The sequence below is a fragment of the Liolophura sinensis genome, chromosome 2 (assembly GCF_032854445.1).
Source record: "Liolophura sinensis isolate JHLJ2023 chromosome 2, CUHK_Ljap_v2, whole genome shotgun sequence".
NCBI lineage: Eukaryota > Metazoa > Mollusca > Polyplacophora > Chitonida > Chitonidae > Liolophura > Liolophura sinensis.
Window position 1 is genome coordinate 3,944,628 of NC_088296.1, and position 22,676 is coordinate 3,967,303.

Consider the following 22,676-nt stretch of genomic DNA (forward strand, 5'->3'; position numbering starts at 1 on the left):
ACCCCACATAAAAAAGTTCCAAATTTCGACTTGGAATTCAAATGATATACTATAAGACTACAGGGGGCCTCCATGGTCGAGGTGGTTAGCGCGCTAGCGCAGTGCGATGACCCATGCAGAAGCCTCTCACCAGAACGGTTGCTGTGAGTTCAAGACCAGCTCATGCTGGCTTCCTCGACGGCCGTAAGTGGGAAGATCTGCCTGCAGCCTATGGAAGGTCGTGTGTTTCCCCCGGGTTCTGCCCGGTTTCCTCCCACCATAATGCTGGCCTTCAATATAAGTAAAATATTCTGTAGTACGGCGTAAAACACCAATCAAATAAATAAATGAAAGGCTACAGCACAGACAGTGAGATCAAAGCAGTGACGACAGTGTAATAACCTTCGCCACAGGCAACTAAATTAAGTCGCATGTAATTTGTTCACATTTACCATTGCAATTACGTCCTAACTGGTGGGGGGGTGAGTACAGTGCTACTTCTATAAGCATATATATTCGGAATGAAACTCTGAATGAGCTAGGTAAATTGACAAGAGACCGGATTTAACCGGTTACGTGTGACCATTTGCCAACTTTATCATGCTGTCATCACTGCGGCCTCGTTTCACTGTCTATGGTGTAAGTCGCTCATATCATACAAAAAAATCTGATAAAAAATAGAGCAATGTTCTTTAAAAATTAATTAACTTACACTAAAATTTAAAAGTCTATTATCACATTGCTTCCATTTAAAATTTTACACAAACTGGTAGAACATAATCAAAACTGATGCAAATTGACAAGAGACCGTATGTCTTTGATTACGTGTGACCATTTGCTAGCTATTACACTGTCGTCGTTGTTCTGGTTTTTACTCTCTGTGTTATAGCCGTATTTCACTGGTTACGCGTGAAAGTTTGTCAGTTATCACACTGACGTCGTCGTTCTGGTCTTACTCTCTATATTCTACCTCTACAATTATACGGCAACATATTTATTTTTATTTTTTGGTTCAGGTATTACCCATGGCAACATGTACGTTTCTAACATGTGTTGTCATGGCAGTTACAATCAGTACAGCCTGAGATCGTTTTGAAGAATGATATTCTGCTTTTGTGACGTCATTTATCGGTAATTCTTTAACAATAGACAGTAATACGAAGCATAACTCGGATATCCGATGGCCAATGAGATTTATCTATCTAATAGGCACATGCTCAGAGAAATGATAATGTCTGAGTTAAGGTTTATGAGCAGGATCGAAGTTTAGCAGAAAATTCCGTCTGTAACTTACCATAATTTCTTTTTTAGCCGAAAAAATCTTGTCATGAAATATTGAATGCGTTTTAAAATGAGATAATTCATTCCATAATAATTGGCAAAAATTTAGACATTTTGCATGGTTGTGTATTTTATCTTGGAGTATTTATCTTTGGACGCGTTTTCTACATAGTTAAGGAATTTATGGCGCAATGCCTTTTTTCCTGCGATCTTTTTACTTAGATTAACGATTTCTTCCAGTGGGTTGTGCATGTCTGTACATCTCACGCGGGTAAGTTCGTCAGTAACTTGCCAAAGGTTGTTAGTTAACCCTAGGGACTCCCATAACCGCCACTGAAAATTCTGACTACCATTGTACAAGTAAAGGTTCTTGCACACTAGTATCATTAAACAACAATCAAATAAATAAATACACAGCCCAATTTGTTTAACATCGAACCGATTAAAAACATACAACAGTTTGTATACTTTCCAGCTAGGGAGGTTTAAATTAAACTTTATTCCATTCAGAATTCTTTATGGGGATAAATTAGTTACAGACATCGACCATTATATATATACACACCTTTCAGTTATATCAAAATGTTTATTAATTTGTCGATGACAAGAATCCATTTTTGGATATCTGCTATTACTGCAGTTATATTGATATCTACAAATGTCTGATTTTAAAATACGTCTGAAGTATTTAAGTGTACATCAATTAATAACTGCGATAATAAATAACAGAAATAAATGACATAGCTGTATCGATAAACTGTTTCATTTTAAGACAAATTAACTACATTTAAATGATAGCACTCGAGAAGAAATTACAGCTCAGTCATCATGCCTTTATAAACAGTTGCAATTAAAGCGCGACTGAAATACCTTGTGTAATTGTAATTTGACCTGGATCTCATTTATGGGCTACGAATTTAAACTTTAAAATGGAATTCATGCCTGGAATATCAACTGTCTGTCTGGCATCATTGAAAACTGATGACTGCTTCTCTCTTTTGTGTTACCGGCTTTATTTCTTATTTGTATAATTTCTTACAAACCTTTGTATTTGGGAGCTAGTGTTAAACGTTGTTTTGGAAATGGATCTTGCGATTATCGACTTGGAACGCCCTATATGGACCACGAGTGGTACACGAATGTCGGACATGACGCTTATATCAATAATCGTTAATAGTTTTGGTGATTGTATTCCAAGATTTAAGACACAGAATGATTCAGTTTTTTGAAAATATTGTCACTGATGATCTTTGGTTTCATTCTGATCGTTGGTTTTATTTCATGTCCACTCCATTTAGGTATCGAAAGATCTAGTAATATAAGAGTTCATCAGTTTAATCAAAACAGAGAGATCAATAAAAAGTATCAATATTAGATTAGGCTGATAAAATAATTTTTGTCTTAAGTAATTGTCCATTAAGTCATAATTTGATGCAATCTCCCAATTTCCACCAAGCACATGCATGTACACGTATCTCCAATTCATGAGCTGAGTTGTTTCCCCTTACCACCCGGGCAGTTCAAGCCAGGGGTTAGCAGTCAGTGGCGCCATGATAACGTCATCGCTTTCTATCGGCCCGTCAGGCAACAAAATCTGTAATAAAAAAAACAACAGGTAGTTCTACAGTTATTGTAGAATGTTTTTTTTTGTTGTTGCAAACGGAACTGCCTTTTTTCATGCGCCGTCTGGTTTCTTCTGCCCATAATCCCGACTGTTATCACGTAAGCGAAATAAATCATGATTACATATGTCCTAAGCCAATAAATAAACTAATACATGGATCTACCAACATACAAGAGAGTATTTTCAGACTCACCATGTTAGGCTGACCACAGTTTGGCATTCTCTTACATCCGGTTTTCTTGCCATTCTTGCCGCATGCGCACATGGAACATCCGCTTTTAAACAGCTCTCCTGGGTGGTATTTCTCTCCATCTTCTACGCAGTCTGAATACAGATAAAACTGGTTACGTATAATTACGTGTGTCAGAGTGACGTCAGCATGGCGTAAATTAATGAATTAACGTCGCCGTGTCAGTAAAGTACGGCGTACCGATTTGTCAGTGTATTCGCTAGCATACAGACAAGGACTGGTATATTTCCAATCTGACACCGCTTCGGGACCGGTAGATCCAGGATCAATCCTTGATCCAGTCACACCTAAGACTTTAAAAGCGGAAGTTGTAACTTCCTCGTTTCGCGTTCAGCATGAAGGGGATAGTGCAACCAACTGGTTGACCCGTATCAGTGTATTGGCTCGGGCGGGACGGCTTACTTGATTTCGGTTAGTCGTCTCAGTGAAGCAGCACTAAATAAAAGAGCGGTGGAAATCCGTCCTGCAACTAGGAGGCACATTGCACGTACATGCACCCTAAGGATTCCTTCGTCGTCATATGACTGAAAAATTGTTGAGTACGACGTTAAACCCCAAGCACTCACTCACTCACTCCAAATCTGACACCACCAGGGACCCAAATACCCACCATATATATATACGTCAGAATGACGTCAGACGTGTTTCGAAGCATATAATCAATTCACTAATTCGTGCCCTACAACGTACCTTCACAACGTTGAATTTACTACAACATCTCGTGCACACTATAATTTAACTTTGAAGAATTTTTAAAGCAAGACGTAATTACAAATTTAATTCACTGAAACATACTTTCCACGAATATATTCCTGTATATTCTTGTTGATGTCAAACATTAATATAGTTTGGTCGAGACATCAGCAGAGACACTACATATGGACCTGTGTAAAAACTGTACATTTTACTTAAATCTTTGCCTTTATAAGGCCAAACAGAGATATAAACAAATCCATAAAAAAGATATCAGCAGTCCACAAAATCAGAATAAAACTTTACTTCGATGGACGTCGTTTCCCGTGAATGTAGAATAAGTATAGGATGTAATACAGTATACAGGAAGGTGTTATGACTAGACGTAAATGAATTTTGTAAGACAGCAGTGTACATGCACATTATCCTTGTAGCTCCGCGGTATTATTTATCAACATTTAACAATACGTGTTGTTAATAGTACGGAAGACCCGACGCGTGTAATAAGCCACACTCTCCTTACTTTAAACTCAGACGCCCCACTGCGACGGGGGCGCTAGCACACAGCTTTTGTTTTGATAGGAGATCACTGAATCATGTGCTTCCAGGCACGTTAATGAGCTTTTGTTCAATGGAGTAGCCACCCCGCGTGGCAGAAAGGAGAACTAAGGTGTCCCTCATTGTTGCATATGAACTAAGAGAGTATAATACAACGTGCCAAATTAGGACGGAATTATGTAAAGAGAAGCAGTTCATATATCCAACGTGCCGATTTAATTCAGTACGTTGGATATACAGCACCTAGCTTCGGTTAAGCGGAATTGGATATTCACGAAGCAGAGAAGGTCTTGTAGCCGTCTGTCTAATGTTGCAATGCCATATAATTCTCTGGCACTCTGGTTCATGATTGACTCTAATCCCGTTTAACCCGGGGCTAGGGGCAATCTACTCATCGTATTGAATTAGATCGCCACTTTGGAAATAAAAATGTAGTTGCGATCAAAGCCCAACTGTATTTTTATTTCCAAAGTGGCGATCTAACTGCGATCAAAGCACAAGTGGGGGCTTCCGTGGCTCAGTTGGTTAGCTCGCTAGCGCAGCGTAATGACCCAGAAGCCTCCCACCAATACGGTCGCTGTGAGTTCAAGTCCAGACCATGCTGACTTCCTCTCCGGCTGTAAGTGGGAAGGTCTGAGAGCAACCTGCACATGGTCGTGTGTTTCCCCCGGGCTCTGTCCGGTTTCATCCCATCAAAATGCTGGCTGCCGTCGTATAAGTGAAATATTCTTGAATACGGCGTAAAACACCAATCAAATAAATAAAGCGTAACTGAGACACATATTTTTTTGTCGACAACTGATTTTAGCAAGATTTGAATACTGATTTCACTCAGCCAACTAGAACACACCTTGCGTTTTTCTAACATCATTGAAAACTGTTGACTCTTTCTCTTTGTAGTGAGTGAGTGCTTGGGGTTTAACGTCGTACTCAACAATTTTTCAGTCATATGAATGTCTGTTTTCACGCATAGAGCCCTTACCTCCACTCCATCCCCACGATTATTCCCCCCCCCCCCTCCACCCACCCACAACAAGCATGAACGACCAGCATGTACGATGACTAACTGGACTTAAACCTGGTATTGAAGCTGAACTTCAATATGGTTTCAAACACACACACACGAAATATGCGCTGCCTACCACACGGATTGTTTGATTGGTGGAGGTAAATATATCTGCATAAATTTACCTCTGACTGTCTTTCAAATAATTTAATGAAGTGTGTTTAAAAGCAAATAGAAAGATTTCAAACAATTCATGCAGTCATGAATGAATACATAACGGCTTACATGTTTGGACGAGGGTCATAAGGGAAAGGCACGTCATCTGGCAGCCGTTAAAACAGCACCGAGAGATCATGGGACAGTCCTGGTCTCGGCTACATGTCATCCCTTCTAGACCCTCACAGCCGACCAGGGCGTTCATGACGTAACCGCGTGGGCATTCGCCGATGGCGGACCGGGGAAGAGTGCCGGCTGAAACTAGAAGATATAGACCGGAATGTAGGAGAGGAACTGGTTGTACAGTGTGATGACAAGGCTCTATTTTGAGCAGTTCTTGGCCAATGACGTCTAACAAATTGCAAATAACATACTGCTACATGTAGCTTTAAACATTCACGTGTTAAGTTAGAATAAAACTGAAGGGGCCTCCGTGATTCAGTTGGTTAGAGCGCTAGCGCACCGTAATGACCCAGAAGCCTCTCACAATGCGGTCGCTGTGAGCTCAAGTCCAGCTCATGCAGGCTTCCACTCTGGTATTTATTTATTTATTTATTTGATTGGTGTTTTACGCCGTACTCAAGAGTATTTCACTTATACGACGGCGGCCAGCATTATGGTGGGAGGAAACCGGGCAGAGCCCGGGGGAAACCCACGACCATCCGCAGGTAGCTGGCAGACCTTCCCACTTACGGCCAGAGAGGAAGCCAGCATGAGCTGGGCTTGAACTCACAGCGCATTGGTGAGAGGCTTCTGGGTCATTTCGCTGCGCTAGCGCGCTAACCGACTGAGCCACGGAGGCCCCAGGCTGTACGTGGGAAGGTCTGTCAGCAACCTGCCGATGGTCGTGGTTTTCTCCCGGGCTCTGCCCGGTTTCCACCCACCATAATGCTGGCCGCCGGGGAATGAGTGAAATATTCTTGAAAACGGCGTAAAACACCAATCAAATAAGTAAATAAATACATCGATAAATAAATAAGATTAGAACTCAAGGTGTTTTAAATGCCAGAACACGGCCACACAGAATGAAACTGTAGGTATAAAATACATTATAATATATGTTTAACAATTTTTCATGTTTTATCATGACCTACGCTCTCCACCGCTAAAATAATGTATGCATTCTCAGTGTAGAAGTATATTTGTTTAAATACAAATGGAAGAGAAGATCGAAAAGCTCAAAAGGACGCGTTCCAGAAGTATTTACACTATATCCTGGGACTAAGCTGTTTTAAATGTTAATAGGGCTTCACAGAAATTATCTTTGTTCTTTGTAAATGTTAATACCAAAGTGCAAGAGGACTTACCATTAACACCATAGGTGATGGTAAGTCCTCTTGCACTGACATTGTCACAGTGGTGCCGTGTTAGGGTGTGTTTCCACGAACATGGAATTGAGTTACTTCGTGCGATTACTTGACGCATTCGTTTCAGTATTTTCACGCCAGCAATAGATCATCTTCAAGAATTAACTGACAAATAATCTCAAAATGTCAGACATGCCATCGCATGTCTGTGGAAACACAGTTCAACAGATGATTATGAAAATATTATTTGGCAATGATATTTGTAAATTGTATACATTGTAGGATTAGACGGAGTCGATTTATATGCGTCACTGACGTGCGTTTTCAAATAAAGATGACTTTTGGAATTTCTTGTTTGTATTTTATGGTCCACACCAAGAATATTTCAATTTCACGTAACGACGGAAATAACCACAGTCCTTTTCCAGGGACTTGAATTCACCCCTACCCCCCTACCCCCACCTAAAATCTTCTCCCTTAATGGACTTGAACACTCAACCTCATTGGTCAAAGTCCTGTTTAAAATGGATATACTAGTATTAATTGTTTTTAGTCAGACAAATGATCACATCGGGTTAAATACAGATGTTCAAACATTGGGAAAATGACAGGGACATTTATCGTCATGCTCTATCACTTGCGTAAATAAACTCTTATTTACGCTTTAAGCGTAAGAAAATATTCCAGTTATATAATTTATTACTATTTGTTTACTTTCGCCTTATATTCTGTCATTTTTCACTTCTGCTATGGCGATCAGTTATAATGATGGACGAAGCAGGAGTGTCACCATCCATGGAGAATTACATATAAATCACTGGCAAAATTTCGTGGTACACAAAATTACAGGTCATATCGGTGGGATGGAATTAGCGTACATCATTCATAAAGATCATGGATTATGTAGGATATGTCACTTGTGTCAAGGCACCCAGTTAAAAGGGCTGACGGTAGGGAGTGTTTGTGTTCCGCAGGACGATCACAATAACTCTCCACTCTGGTTTATGGCACAATTGCACGTGGTCACAGTATCAAGCCTTAATCTGTAGAACGCTTGGCTAATACGGATGGAAATGTCGAGCACCACCACAAGGGAAATAACAGCCCCTTCTGTCACCTGTTGAAAAGCCTCAGCTGCTTTCGAATAATTTAACAAATCTGTAGCCAGGATAATGTGAGCTGCATAGCAAACGACAATTTGTCTGGAGTGTGTTTACGACAAGCCACAAATGGGTCAGTGAAGCCAGAAGGGTTTGCACTGGACAGTAAGCAACAGTTTGTCCAACTTGTATTTTAAGGTAAGCCACAAATGGGTCTTAGTGAAGCCAGGGGGATTTGCACTAGACAGCACAAGAAAATTTGTGCGGTTGTTGTTTTATGACAAGCCATAAATGATTCTTGGTTAAGCAAGGGGGATGTGCACTGCACAACAAGAGACATTTTGCCCAGCTTGTGTTTACCACAAACCACAAATGGGTGTCAGTGAATCTCAGACGTAATATTTACAGCTCCTTAACATTACCCATATGTACCAAAGGCCAGCTGTAGAGCTAATAGTGTGGTTGAAATCGACCCGTGTTTTTGTTGCGCGTGACTTTTGGAGGTAACGCTAGTATTGATTGGTCTAAGTCGTTATCACGGGTGACCGGGAAGATCATGAGACATACGCACACGGTGTGAAAGGAGATTAGTCGCGTGGGAAGGTGACTAACCTATCATCGAGTTTGACAGAAACAGGTTGTGTTGTGTTCTATGTTTGTTTACTTTGTCTTCTTCACCATGATCTGGGTCGTGTCAAAATGACGTCTCATGTTACGGCAGAATGACTGCGCTAACGACCATCTCATTAAAACAGAATGTCGAAGACACTGGAGACCTGCGTGTCAAGCCGATCCAGTCACTTACAAAAAACGACACGACACTTGCTGTTTTCGATTAGTCACAAAATATCAACACCACATATGTCATGCTGTTCCGATCAGTCAAAAAGTACACGTAACAACACCATGCGTGTCATGTCGTTTCGACGAGTTAATAAAATACACCACAACTGTCATGCCATTCTGACCAATCATAAAATACCGACACCACATCTGTCATGTCATTCTAAAGAGTTGCAAAATATCGACACCACATGTAATTTAATTTAATTTAATTCTTTATTTATTTAACGAGGATTTCTCACAGCCTACTGGCTACTACGGAGATCTCCTCAAAGCAACAATTATTAACATAATAACTAACGAAGTACATATGTATAAATATGAGAATACATATTTCAGGTATAAGTTGAAATAAATTAATTATTATTTACAATGTTAATATCGTTATTACCATTACCATGGTCATAAAATCTTTCTGTATCATTGATAAATTTATGCACACATTGAAAAACAAGTTTATTATCTTCGTAATTTAAATCTTTAGAGCCAAACAAAAGTATATCACATATATATCGTGAACATTGTGGAATAAAAACAGAATAATTTACACCGGGTGAAATAATTTGTGTGAGAGTATGTAGCATGTGCTTCCTATGGGTGGCAAATTGAGAGCAAATAAAAAGATAATGAAAGGTATCTTCACATGTATCATTACAGTAATGGCAAGTTGTATCTTCGATAATATCATACTTAAAAAGGTCTGCCCGAAGAGCACTGAGTCCCATTCTCATTCTGCAGTGCTGGACAGAAGAAAAGTTGCTAAAGTCATTATATAACGATATTAAATCACTAGACGTAGTGATAATTGATGGAGATAGAAATTTTCGAAGTTCTTTCATTGAAGAATGGCGAATATGTTTAGGTAAGTTATTCCAGTCCTTAGTTGTTTTCGGGAAGAAGGAGGATTTATATATTCTGAGGCGGCATCTAAATATACGTAAATTTTCATTATACCTTAAGTTACATGTATTATACTCTGTTGATCGTCTCGATAATAGGGACTGTAGGTAAGGCGGGGAAAGTCCATTTACAATTTTAAAAATAGCAGAATCCTATGTTGTCTACGCCGAACATATAGTGGTGTCCAATTGAGTTCACTCAGCAGAGCTTTATCTGATGTACGACGCATTCCACTTGTACAAAGCAAAGCCGCGCGCCGTTGAACATTTTCCAGTTTTTGGGAAAGCGCAATACTACAGTTATCGTATAATATGTCGCCATACTCTATTGTAGATCTGATGAGGCTATTGTATAAAGTTATTAAACACTTCCTTGTTAATATCCTCTCCACTCTATTTATAATATCTAATTTCTTATTACATTTTTTTTACGAGTGATCTTATATGTTCGTCCCATTTACCATCGTGCTGTAGAATGATACCAAGGTGTTTATGGTACTGAACGCTCTTCACTTCAATACCATCTAAATACAGTTTTGGGTTCATCGGGTTCTTTTTTAAGGAAACAAGTAAGTATACAGTTTTCTGTGCATTGAATGTTATCAAACACTGTTTGGCCCATTGAGACAAGCCACCTAGATCTCGATTTATTTTATTTTCAGATGTAATAAACTCAGTCATCTCTTCGGACAAAAGATGTATCATCAGCAAAAATACTGATATTACATTCAATGTTCACATTTATGTCATTTACAAAAATTAGGAAAAGAAGCGGCCCTAGAACGGAGCCTTGTGGAACTCCGCTTTGAATAGAATATATGTCTGAATCTGCTCCGTTAAAACAAACTTTAATTTTTCTATTAGATAAATAATTCTTAATCCATGTCAGTAATGGGTTCCCAACACCCAACTGTCTAAATTTAAACAAAAGACCCTCATGCCAGACTTTACCAAAAGCCTTGCTTACATCTAGGAAAACTAAACACGTATCATTACCGTTATCCAGACTTCTGTATACATCGTGTACAATTTTAGCTAACTGACATATTGTCGAGTCGCCATGTTTAAATCCAGAATTATTCGATATCAGAAGGTTACGGTTAATACAATATTCATACAAGTGCTTATATACTACTTTTTCTAAGACTTTAGGGAGAGAGGGCTATAGAGAAACTAGTCTGTAACTTGACATATCATGTCTGTCTCCCTTTTTAAAGACAGGGCATACTCTAGATAGTTTCCAAGCTGATGGAAAGACTCCTGACCGAAGTGAGAAATTAAATAGTTTGGTGAGGTAAGGTGCTATATTTTCCGCTGTATTTTTGAGCATGAAATTACTAATTCCATCAGCACCAGAAGCTTTCCTAATATTTAGTTTGGACAGAAAATCAGCTACTTCCCTTTCACTTGTTTGTATACATTTAAGGCGTGCAGCAGTATAATAGGTGAATGGAGGTAAAACTGGTATTACTGACGGAAGAGATGAATGGCTTGCAAAAAATCTAACGAACTCATTAGCTTTCTCAGTATCACTTGATACATTTTAATCGTTAACGATTAAAGTAGGGACAGGTGGTTTCGCTTTTGAACCCAGCAGAGATTTCATTATAGACCAATAAGACTTGCTGGTATCTAAATTGGGATTAGACAGTTTTCACTTTAGTTTTTCACCATATCTTAATATTGCTTTTCTCTTACTTGTGTTAGCTTCACGCCTAAGTATATAAAATCGAAATCTGTCTTCCCCTGACAGTCCTCTTAAATTTTTTAAAACATCTATTTCTTATTCGTAATTTATAACGAATATCATTTGTCATCCATGGTTTATCCCTCGGTCGTATTGTTACTTGCTTATTTGGTATTGTTTCAGCACAACGAGATAAAAAAAGATTGTTCCAAACATACAGTTTATCATCCATATCATCGAATATGTCACACACGGCTGCCCAGGGAGCGGTAGAGATAATTGACTGAAGCTGCATTTAAGTCAGCACATTTAAAATCCCATATGTATCTATTATATGCTCTTGGTTTACCATTTACCAGAATATTTAAGGTACAATATACAGAACAATGGTTACTTTGAGCAAGTAAACTACGAGCATTAAAGTGACAAATTTTTAAATTATTCTGATATGACGGCCCTGGATTTACATGTATGTCTCCACATCTAAGTAATAAAGTGATATGTATAGTTAAAAAGTTATGTTGATTACAGAGCGTAGAAAGAATAGCAATAATACAAAGACCGAGACATGAACTCTGTGCTATAATTGCACAGCAAAGATGTTCGTAAAACTTCACTAACTTACTTAACATCCGATTTTTTTTTATAATGTAAAAAATTATTCCAAGCTCCAATTGCCACCCTATACTGATTCAAGTCACCCATGATATATATAAGGACAGGTATAAAGGAAGCACATGCTCGGAAACTCCACCAACCATGGTAGGGAATATCATGAGTTTATAAGTATTTACTGGACCTAATTTCACGAGTTGAGTAATTTCTAATCTATATCGATAATTAATATAAGATACAGATATTCCACATGTACTTGTAAGTAAATGTGGTGTTAAATTAATTATATGACGTACCAAACAATATAACATGACTGACCACCTGTACAGGTAGTATCGAGGAATGGTAATTGGTATAGTTATCAGGAACATTTATATAGCATATAAAGATGAGGATTGTAAGAGTAAGGAAATATTTACAGTTAGCCTTCCAGATAGCAATGTGTTATTATAAGTTTAGTGTTTACCTTATCAGAACCGTGATCAGGCACCAATTGGTTAATGTCATCGCTATTTACAATGATGAATACACAAATTCGGTTCTATCTATACACTACGAAAAATAGTCGTAGAGCATATGAACACAGCGCAAAACTGTACCGATATACATGTACTTGAAATCAGAATTGGGGAAAGGATAATTAGGAGAGCCAGTAAATTTATAATAGAGGCTATTGATACACATGCAAGGGCAATTGATACACATGCAAGGCTATTGATACACATGCAAGGGCAATTGCACGGGCTCTTTAGGGCACGTATCTACTGAGGGAACAATTTGTATAATAAAATACCGACACTATATTTAGCATGGCATTCTAACCAGTCATACTATACCGACACCATCTCTGTCATGTCATTCTAACCAGTCACACAATATCGACACCACACTTGTCATATCATGTTGATCAGTCACAAAATACCCATGCCAGATAGGTCATGCCATTCTGACCAGTCACAAAATCCCGACACCACATCTGTCAATGCATTCTGACCAATCACAAAATACCCACACGACACCTGTAACTTCCACTCTGACCAGTCACAAAATAAAACACCAGGCTATCCTGCTGTGCAGTGATATTATATATTTGGTTTATTGTGGTTTATGATTTTTTCAAGAATGTGACATCCAACTGTAGAGACTTCGCTTTTAGTCAGAAAGACTTCAATTTAACGACACTGAGCACTGCTTACAATATCTTTGCCTGCATTCACTATTTACAGTATTTATATTAGCACTCGTTCATATGGAGTAATCAAAGATAAACACTACACCTATCCCTTCTTCGGAATGGAGCGTTTAAGAACACAACTGTCAAACAAGGGGTTTTCAGCATCAAACTTGGAAAAGTAACTTTACGTGATTACATGTTAATCAAAATCGACGGTACGTGACTGTACGTCCTTCTTGCTTTTTTTTTTCTTTAACACAGACTGCCTAAACTAAAACCTTGTACATAATGTCACTACAGTGGGTGTCTATAGAAAAAAGTCTTTGAAACGAACTGGGGGTTTCCGTGTTGATCTCCGATGTTCACCTGGAGGTTTCAGGCATGGACAAAGATGCGTGGGGCGACAAGTTGACAGCTGTGTTGGTGATCCAAGAGCAGTTGTCAGCCGTGGGGGAGGGGGTTGTGGTGTAGAGGGTACCCAGATCACAATCTTCATCCTCCTAGTCTTCGAATGTAGGATTAACTTCTGCTATGACTGGTTTGAAGTGCAATGCACTACGAGTGATGGCCTTTTGACCACAACGACTCAGCAAACATGTTGCCCTGCAAGCTCGTGATTCTGTATGGACGGTGATCGAATGGAGTAGAAGGTTTATATCTTTTCCATTGTCACACAATTAAGGTGTAACCTACAGACAGATCGTTTGGTTTCGCGTTGTGTCTATCGTCGGAGTATGATTTCGCCTTCTGCTTACTGAGTAAGTGAGTGAATGTTTGATGTTTAACGTCGTTCTCAACAATTTTTCAGTCATATGACGTGAAGGAATCCTTAGGGTGTATGTAATGTGCCTCCTTGTCGCAGGACGGATTTCCACCGCTCTTTGATCTAGTGCTGCTTCACTGAGTCGACTTACCGAAGGCAAGTAAGCAGCCCCGCCCGAGCCATTATACTGATACGGGTCAACCAGTCGTTGCTTTATCCCCTTCATGCTGAACGCCAAGTAAGGAAGTTACAACTTCCTCTTTTAAAGTCTTAGGTGTGACTTGACCCAGGATTGATCCTGGATCTACTGCTCCCGAAGCGGACGCTGTATGAGGGTGTTGCGCTCAGCAATTCTGTTATGACTGTCCTAAGCGGTCGGCAGCTGCGGGAAGACATTGTTCATCTGACGTCCACTCAGTGCTTCGAATGGCGAAACATGGGTAGAGAAATGTGGTGTAGTACGGTAATGTCTAAGAAATTTGAACGAATCCTGTTTCCGATTCCGGTGTTAAACTGAAGAAGTTCTCATGTTTTTGTTCAATGTTGCAATAAAACGTTCTGCCTCACCGTTGGCTCCGGGTCAGAGAGGGGTAACGTGCCGGTGCTTGAAACCAAGGTTTGCTACAAAGTCTTAAAGCCTTGGCTATTGAAAGACGGTCCCTTATCGGATTTGACTTTCTGTGGAATACCCAGCCGTGCGAACCCTGCCAGTTTCGGAATCACTACTCTGGATGACATGGAAGTCACGACCTCTATTTCTGGGAAGCTGCTGTACTCGTCGACAACAAGAAGTATGTATTTGCCAGATGGAAACGGTACTGTGAGATCGACAGCTGCTTCCTCCCGTGGTGTACATGGAAGTTTTGTCGTGCATAGTGGCTCACGCGTTATCGGACGGCTCATGGAAGCTGACAGGGAAAGGACGATCGGATACATCGTTCAGTTAACCTATCAATACCTGGAAACCAGACTTTCTGTCTAAGCAGTTGTTTGGTTTTTGCAATCCCTTGGTGACCAATGTGGGCAAGGTCTATGGCTTTCGCTCTCAGGGGCTGGGGAATCACGATTCGATTACCGCGAACGATGATTCTGTCGCTCACGGTCAGCTCGTTCTGAACCTGTCCAATCACCACTGAAAATAGAGTGCATATTTCTGCATCTGAGGGTAATTCTGTATGTTCTATCTGACCTCATCGAGTGTCAAGGCTTTCAGGGAACAACATAGTTGACGTAGGCTTCAGCAACACTCTCAGTCGCTGGTGAAGTTTCATCCCCGTCGGAAACAAGTTTGCATTTGTACGGCGTGAGGCGTAGACGCCAGCGTTCGAGACGAGCAGAGGTCAGTTTTTGACTTTGAAAGATCTCTAGCAAAGGTTTGTGGTCCGTCATGATAGTAAAGTCAGGTCCAAACAGGCACAAACAGGTATACGTATTAAGCCATACCGAGAGGGGACTTTAGGTCACTCACGTTCTTTGGGGCCGACCGGCTTGTGATTGCGCCAATCTTACGAGGGTTGAGTGAGATACAGTTAGCGTCAAAAATATGTCCGTAGAACTCAGTTAACACTGTTTTCGTGCAGTCTCTGCAGCACGGCTTAAAGATTTTTGTCGTGTTTGTCTTTGTTTCTGCCATGCACCTGGATGTCGTTTGACAAACTCATACAACCCGACAGGTCACGTATCAGCTTTGCGATTTCGTTTTCGAAGATTTGGGATGCTGCATTAACGCCAAACATTTGTTATGTTGCGACATCAAGTTCTAGCTGGTGTTGCGGAGTGCTTGGAGGCACTGGATGCTTTTTGCGTATAATCAGTTTATTCGCCTCCTTAGTATCTACGCAGACACGAACTCCTCCCGATTTCTTCGGAGCGACGACCACAGGGCTGACCCATGTAGTTGGCCCTTAGACCTTTTCAGTAATCTCGAGACATTCTAACCTCTGTAGCTCAACCTCGACGTCTTTATGGACACGGAAATGTATGCGGCACTGCGGGTGCTGTTTCGTGCGAACTGAATGGTCAACGTGAAGATGCACTTGTCCCTTGATTTTTTCGATACTCTTAAAGAAATTGGAAAAATGTTCCATAATCGCTTGTCTCCATGACTTGGAGTCATGTGACTGGTTTGCTGAGATGGTGCTCACGCTCGATCGAATGTACAACATTTTGAGTTTCTGTGCTGTGTGATAGCTCAACAGATTACAGGTTTTACTACTGAAAACACACAATTTCTCTGTGGTGATGTTGTTATGGGTAATGCCAGCCTGTACGGTTCCAATAACAGGACGGGAGAAATCTGTCCCGTATGGAAACAGGCGTGTATTCGAGGGGTTTAGATTGAGCTTTGGATCGGCACGTTTAATGCCGTCATAGGTGTCCATGTCAATTATGTTTACAGATGAGACAAATTCAATCATAAATGATATAGAGAGTTCGTTCAGCGTCATTTGTCTTATGGGCAAACTGTCACCTTCAATCACTTGGCCAATGATAACAGGTGAGACACAGTAAACATATTCGTCATCGTTGCCAGGATTTGGTCTTGATTCTTCACGCACGTAACGTATTTCTTGTTTATTCTGTTTGTGGTTTGATTGTCTTAAAGTGGTTTAAAGTGGTTTGATTTCCCACAGTGGTTGCACGTTTTTTCTTTCGTGAGACAAGATTTTTTTGTGCGACAGATTATATCCACAGGAACCATAGGAACCACATGTCAACTGTCCGTTCTGCACACTGGATTTACCTGCGGTTTGAACGAGGTTACGCGACTGCGATCACTGTTTGTTTTGTGTCCTGCCACCAAGTCGACATCGCGAATAACCCGGCGAGTTAGAATCATCACGCGGCCTGTTGAATTGCGTCGACATATGCTGGCTGGTGATTGTTGTCATCTTCCACACGACTGGCTTGCATATGGCTGACGTCAAAGGAGCGTCCTGCATCTAAGAGGTTTTTTTATCTCCAAGTTTTCACGCAAAGCAAGTCGCCGTAGCCTCTGAGATGTGCACGTCAGGACGATTTGTGAAGCTATTTCCTTATCCACGTCCGTGAAGTCACAAGTTTTTGCAAGGCGTCTTAAACGTGTGTGATATGAGTCTGGTGATAAAAAAGCTATGTGATAATCATCGCTTTCTCCAGTATCAGGAAGTGTGCCAAAGATTTCATCAACATCTGTACCAGCCTAATGAAGCAATAAAGCACGCATACCTAGTGGGTTACCCATGTCTAGGGCGATTAGCTGACGTTCACAGCACGACGGCCATTTTGACCAGCGTGGCCCAACTTTGCCGTCTAAGTGGACATCAAAACTGGGGAAAACGGGCGAACTTCTGTGGCGTAGGGTGAGCTGATTTAGACTATAGAGCTCTGGGTGCCTAGTTTTCGTGGCTGGCAACGACAGTTCACACGTACACCTCTCGCTGTACAGGGGAGGGTGGCACAATCGAGCACTCACAGTTCTGGGACCGGTTGTCAGTGTTCATCCTCGCCGCCATAATGTGATATCCAACTATAGAGTCTTCGCTTTAAATCAAAAAAATCTTCGATTTAATGGCACTGAGCATTGCCCACAGCATTTCTGCCTGCATTCGCTGCCATGCTACTCGCGCACCACTTTACGGCATACACTGACGTATATATTAGCAGTCATTCATATGTCGTAATCAAATATAAATACTACAAAGCACATTTCAATATTCCTTACGTTTACGATGAAAGAAAGCTGATGAAACACCATCGCACCTTGACAAGTGCCTGAAACTATTCTAATTTTTAGTCGAAACTGAGTAAACGAGAGCTGGATTCGAACGTATGACCTCATCACATCATATAATCAAGGAGGATTACCTCAATAAAGTTAACACAAATATTTTGGAAGTAACCTATAAAGTTCTTTTGTTCAAGGTAAATGCATAATTCAATGACACTTCAACAAAGAAAGGGTAAGGATTACAGTTCTGAACATTTTTTTAAAAATAAACATTACGCACTATTCAATACAATTATGAACAAATTTACGTTTTTGTTTTCAGCCGCGTAAAGCAATCTAGATAAAATTTTGAAATTGAACTTTCCTTGAAAGGTAATAATTTGAGCTATTCTGGATAAATACAAAGAATCTGATTTGATGAGCGACTTTTTTTACCAAAAATCTGCAGTATATCCCCATGAAGGCGAGAAATTGGTCCCTATTTACGATTCTGTTTTAGAACCGTGTTCATGAATCATTCAAGACAACTGATGATTATGTACATTTAAGAATTCACCATTTATCTTCTCCCGTATGTATCATTTCGATCATGTATTTACCTGGTGTTGTTGTGAGCAGCGTAATCGTGGCAGTCACGTGAAGGATAAACACACTCAGGAAGACCTCACTGGTATACCTGTGAAACAAACAAATATTTATTCATTAGACTGGTGTTTTCAATGCCTTTCAGTCTTTTTTCTTTCCACGACGCTCAACAGATTCATGGGTGAAGAAAACCGAAGTCCTCAGATTATGTATGTGTATATGATTGGGGTTTAACGTCACACTGAACATTTTTTACAGTCATATAACGACGAGGAGTCATTAGGTGTGTGAACATATACCATGTCTTTCTGTGACAGAATGAATCCATGCTGTTCCTGAAGTATCATGCCAAAGACATCAGCAATTACATTCTACACAGTCACAATATACTGAACCCGGGCCAACCAGTCCTGTTTTATTGCTCTAACTTCTCAGTGCTGAGAGCCAAGCGAGGCAGCAAGAGGCAGATATTTTTTTTTGGTATGCTCCCTCCCAGGTTTGGCCCCAGATTTCACGACGTCGAGGTTGACGCTCTAACCAGCTGAACACTGAAGCGCTTCTCCTCGTAGTAAACCACCGCCATTCCTAGGGTACTGAACAAATTGTCTGACATACATCCTCGGCCGAAGCAGATGGAGCAAAACATATGATGAAAAAATACTAGTATATTGTTTTGTTCAGGTAATTAAAAGGGTAAATGACCCACGGGCCTCCCACGAATGCGGTCGCTCATGCTGATTTCCTCTCCGGTCGTACGTGGGGAGGTCTTCCAACAACCTTCAACAAGGATGATCCCGCGGGCTATGTAAAATTGGTGGCGATGGCGACACTCTGCCATCAAAAAACAACGGCGGCAATGAAGAGGATGATGTTGGTCACATTGATGACGACGACAGTAATATTGGTGGCGATTTTGACTCCCTGCCATCAACAAACGACGATGGCAATGACAGTAATATCAGAGGCGATGATGACTCTCTCCCATCAAAAAAAAACAACGGTGGCAATGATGATAACACTGCTGCTGCTGATGATGATGTTAGTTCCATTGATGACGACGACAGTAATATTCGTGGCGATGGTGACTCCCTGCCACCCTATTCCAGAAAATCAAACGACGATGGCAATGACAGTAATATCAGAGGCGATGATGACTCTCTCCCATCAAAAAAAAAACAACGGTGGCAATGGTGATAACACTGCTGCTGCTGATGATGATGTTAGTCCCATTGATGACGACGACAGTAATATTCGTGGCGATGGTGACTCCCTGCCACCCTACTCCAGAAAATCAAACGACGATGGCAATGACAGTAATATCAGAGGCGATGATGACTCTCTCCCATCAAAAAAAAACAACGGTGGCAATGATGATAACACTGCTGCTGCTGATGATGATGTTAGTTCCATTGATGACGACGACAGTAATATTCGTGGCGATGGTGACTCCCTGCCACCCTATTCCAGAAAATCAAACGACGATGGCAATGACAGTAATATCAGAGGCGATGATGACTCTCTCCCATCAAAAAAAAACGACGGTGGCAATGATGATAACACTGCTGCTGCTGATGATGATGTTAGTCCCATTGATGACGACGACAGTAATATTCGTGGCGATGGTGATACCCAGAAAATCACAATAACAATGATGACAATGCTGGTGAATACGTTGATGACAATGGTAATGATTGCGATGATTCATTATTCATCTATCTATTATATGTTTTCTATTTCACATCATGATGTGAGGTGCAGATGTATACAGCACATTCTTGGAAGACAAGTGGTTTTCAACGATCGTTAGACTGTGCACACGGCCACGCGAGGGCCGTCGACCGTTTATTGTCCCCAAGGCCCCACAAGCAGTAGGAGCGGGGCAATCTTCAACTACTTTGTCTATAAGACCGTAACTCGTGTGTCGTACCGTTTGAAAGGCTAGGTGCCAATGTCGATGATTGTGACAATTCTGATGATTGTGACAATGTCGATAATTGTGTCAATGTTGATGATTGTGACAGTGTTAATGATTGTGACAATGTCAATGTTTGTGTCAATGTTGATGATTGTTACCATGTTGATGATTGTTACAATGTTGATGATTGTGTCAATGTTGAGGATTGTGACAATGTCGATAATTGTGTCAATGTTGATGATTGTCACCACGTTGATGATTGTTATTGTGTCAATATTGACGATTGTGGGCATGCTGACGATTGTGGCCATGTTGATGATTAGTCAATGTTGATGATTGTGGCCATGTTGATGATTAGTCAGTGTTGATGAGTGTGTCAATGTTGACGATTGTGGCCATATTGACGTTTGTGGCCATGTTGATTATTAGTCAATGTTGATGATTGTGACAATGTTGATAATTGCGTTAATGTTGATGATTGTGACAATGTTGATGATTGCGTTAATGTTGAGGATTGTGGCCATGTTGATGAGTGTGACAATGTCAATGATTATGTCATTGTTGATGATTGTGAAAATGTTGATAATTGCGTTAGTGTTGACGATTGTGGCCATGTTGATGAGTGTGACAATGTCAATGATTATGTCATTGTTGATGATTGTGAAAATGTTGATAATTGCGTTAGTGTTGACGATTGTGGCCATGTTGATGATTAGTCAATGTTGATGACTGTGGCCATTTTGATGATTGTGGCCATGTTGATGATTTTGACCATGTTGATGATTTGTCAATGTTGATGATTGTGACCATCTTGATAGTGGCCATGTTGATGATTGTGGCCAAGATGACGAAGCTACTGATGATAATTATGATGAAGATGATGACTCTCCGGACGCTCCCGTTTTCCCTACCCGTAAACCAGACCACCGACAGTGGTATGAGTGGAAAGCCCTCAACTCAGCGCTCAATCAAACAAATAATAAAATAAATAAAAGATGATGACGATGACGAAAGTGCTGATGATGAATGGGATGAAGATGATGCTAATGATGATAATTATGATGATGATATCAGATCATAGTCCAGTACTTAGTCTTCAAACAGACTGACATTCCCCCCCCCAAAAAAATCCTCTCCGCAATATAAATTATAGATAAAGTTGTCTGAATGCATGCATATCAGAAAGAGAGATTGACCTGATTTTGGCCAAGTCGCCTGAAGGCGGATAACTCCTACACATAGGTACAGACTGCTCACTTGATCAGATCTATTAAACATTGTGATAAAGGTCAAGGAAAATCCTACCTACACATGACTAATTGAAACCTGGGAATAGATGAAAGATGAAACGTACTTTTTCAACCAGTACAAAAATCCTTACATTTTGTCCGTTTGAGTCAGTTAATTGAAGTGAAAGATTGCCAGCGCTGTTCGTCAGAGCAGAAAATCAGTCAGCCTGTATTGTCAGTTGCTCGCTGTTTGTTTCTGGCGTTGTTGTGTAAGCTCACCTTGATGGAAATCGATTACCTGTCCGTCAGTTTCTCGGTAGGACGTTAATTTCCGAAACACCTGCTGACGTGGACTGAAAGAAACACATACGGTAGCAAGGATCATGAGTTTGTGATTGACGGACGGCTCGGAAACGTGGATTTCTTTCCTGCACCGTGCAGAAACCTTCGAATTATCGTGTGCTTCCCCTGGACTCTGCCCGGTTTCTTTCCTACATAATGCTGATTGTCGTCGTGTAAGTGAAATAGTCCTCAGTACGGATAAACAACAAGCAAATAAATCAATCAATCAATCAATCAATCAATCAATCAATCAATAAATATAATCTTCCCGTGTGTACCGTAATCGCCAGCACCGAGTTTCACAAAGCTATCTTGGACTGAAGCCAAATCGCTTACATCTGGCCACCGGAAGTTAAAATATAGTGAACAACTAACGACAATCGTGTTAAGGTAAATATATCATAATTTTAACGTCTTTCACTATCAAGATATATTAAAGTTATATAAATAGAGGATATTGCACAGCGAAGGTTAAATATCATAAGTATTTTTCGAGTGAGAAGTGAAAATGATATGTTATCATTTCTACCTTTCACAAGAGAAATATTTATGACATTCAACCTTCACTGTTCAATATTCTCTTTATTATGAGAGCTCAGATCGGAACGTCATAAAATAAAACATTTCTTTTTTTAGGTCATGATGTCGTGGTGTGTAATAAGAAAGCATAACATCTAACTTAGCCTTTGAAATATCACTTTTATCAGTGAAGGAAAGCCTGACATTTCACCTTAATAGAAATAATAAATATGTTTAACTTCTGTAAAGTCCTGCTCTGTCAGATTGGTGTCTATATATAGCTCTGTGCACTTGTCGCTCATGAACACAACTCTATATGTAAAAACGGACGTACGTGTCACAGAGTCAGGAAGCTAATTAATATTCATATAACCCCAGCAAA

General features: G+C 40.3%; 1 protein-coding gene across 1 annotated transcript; it reads right to left on the minus strand.

Moving 5' to 3' along the window:
* Positions 1-1,790: 1,790 nt before the first annotated feature.
* On the minus strand, positions 1,791-21,693 carry LOC135463181 (uncharacterized). The gene is made up of 5 exons (XM_064740498.1): positions 21,586-21,693; positions 18,304-18,380; positions 5,677-5,868; positions 3,078-3,208; positions 1,791-2,854 (listed from the first exon to the last, which is right to left on the minus strand). Coding segments are annotated over exons 1-5 (492 nt in total). The 5' UTR covers positions 21,588-21,693; the 3' UTR covers positions 1,791-2,764.
* Between the last annotated feature and the right edge of the window lie 983 nt (positions 21,694-22,676).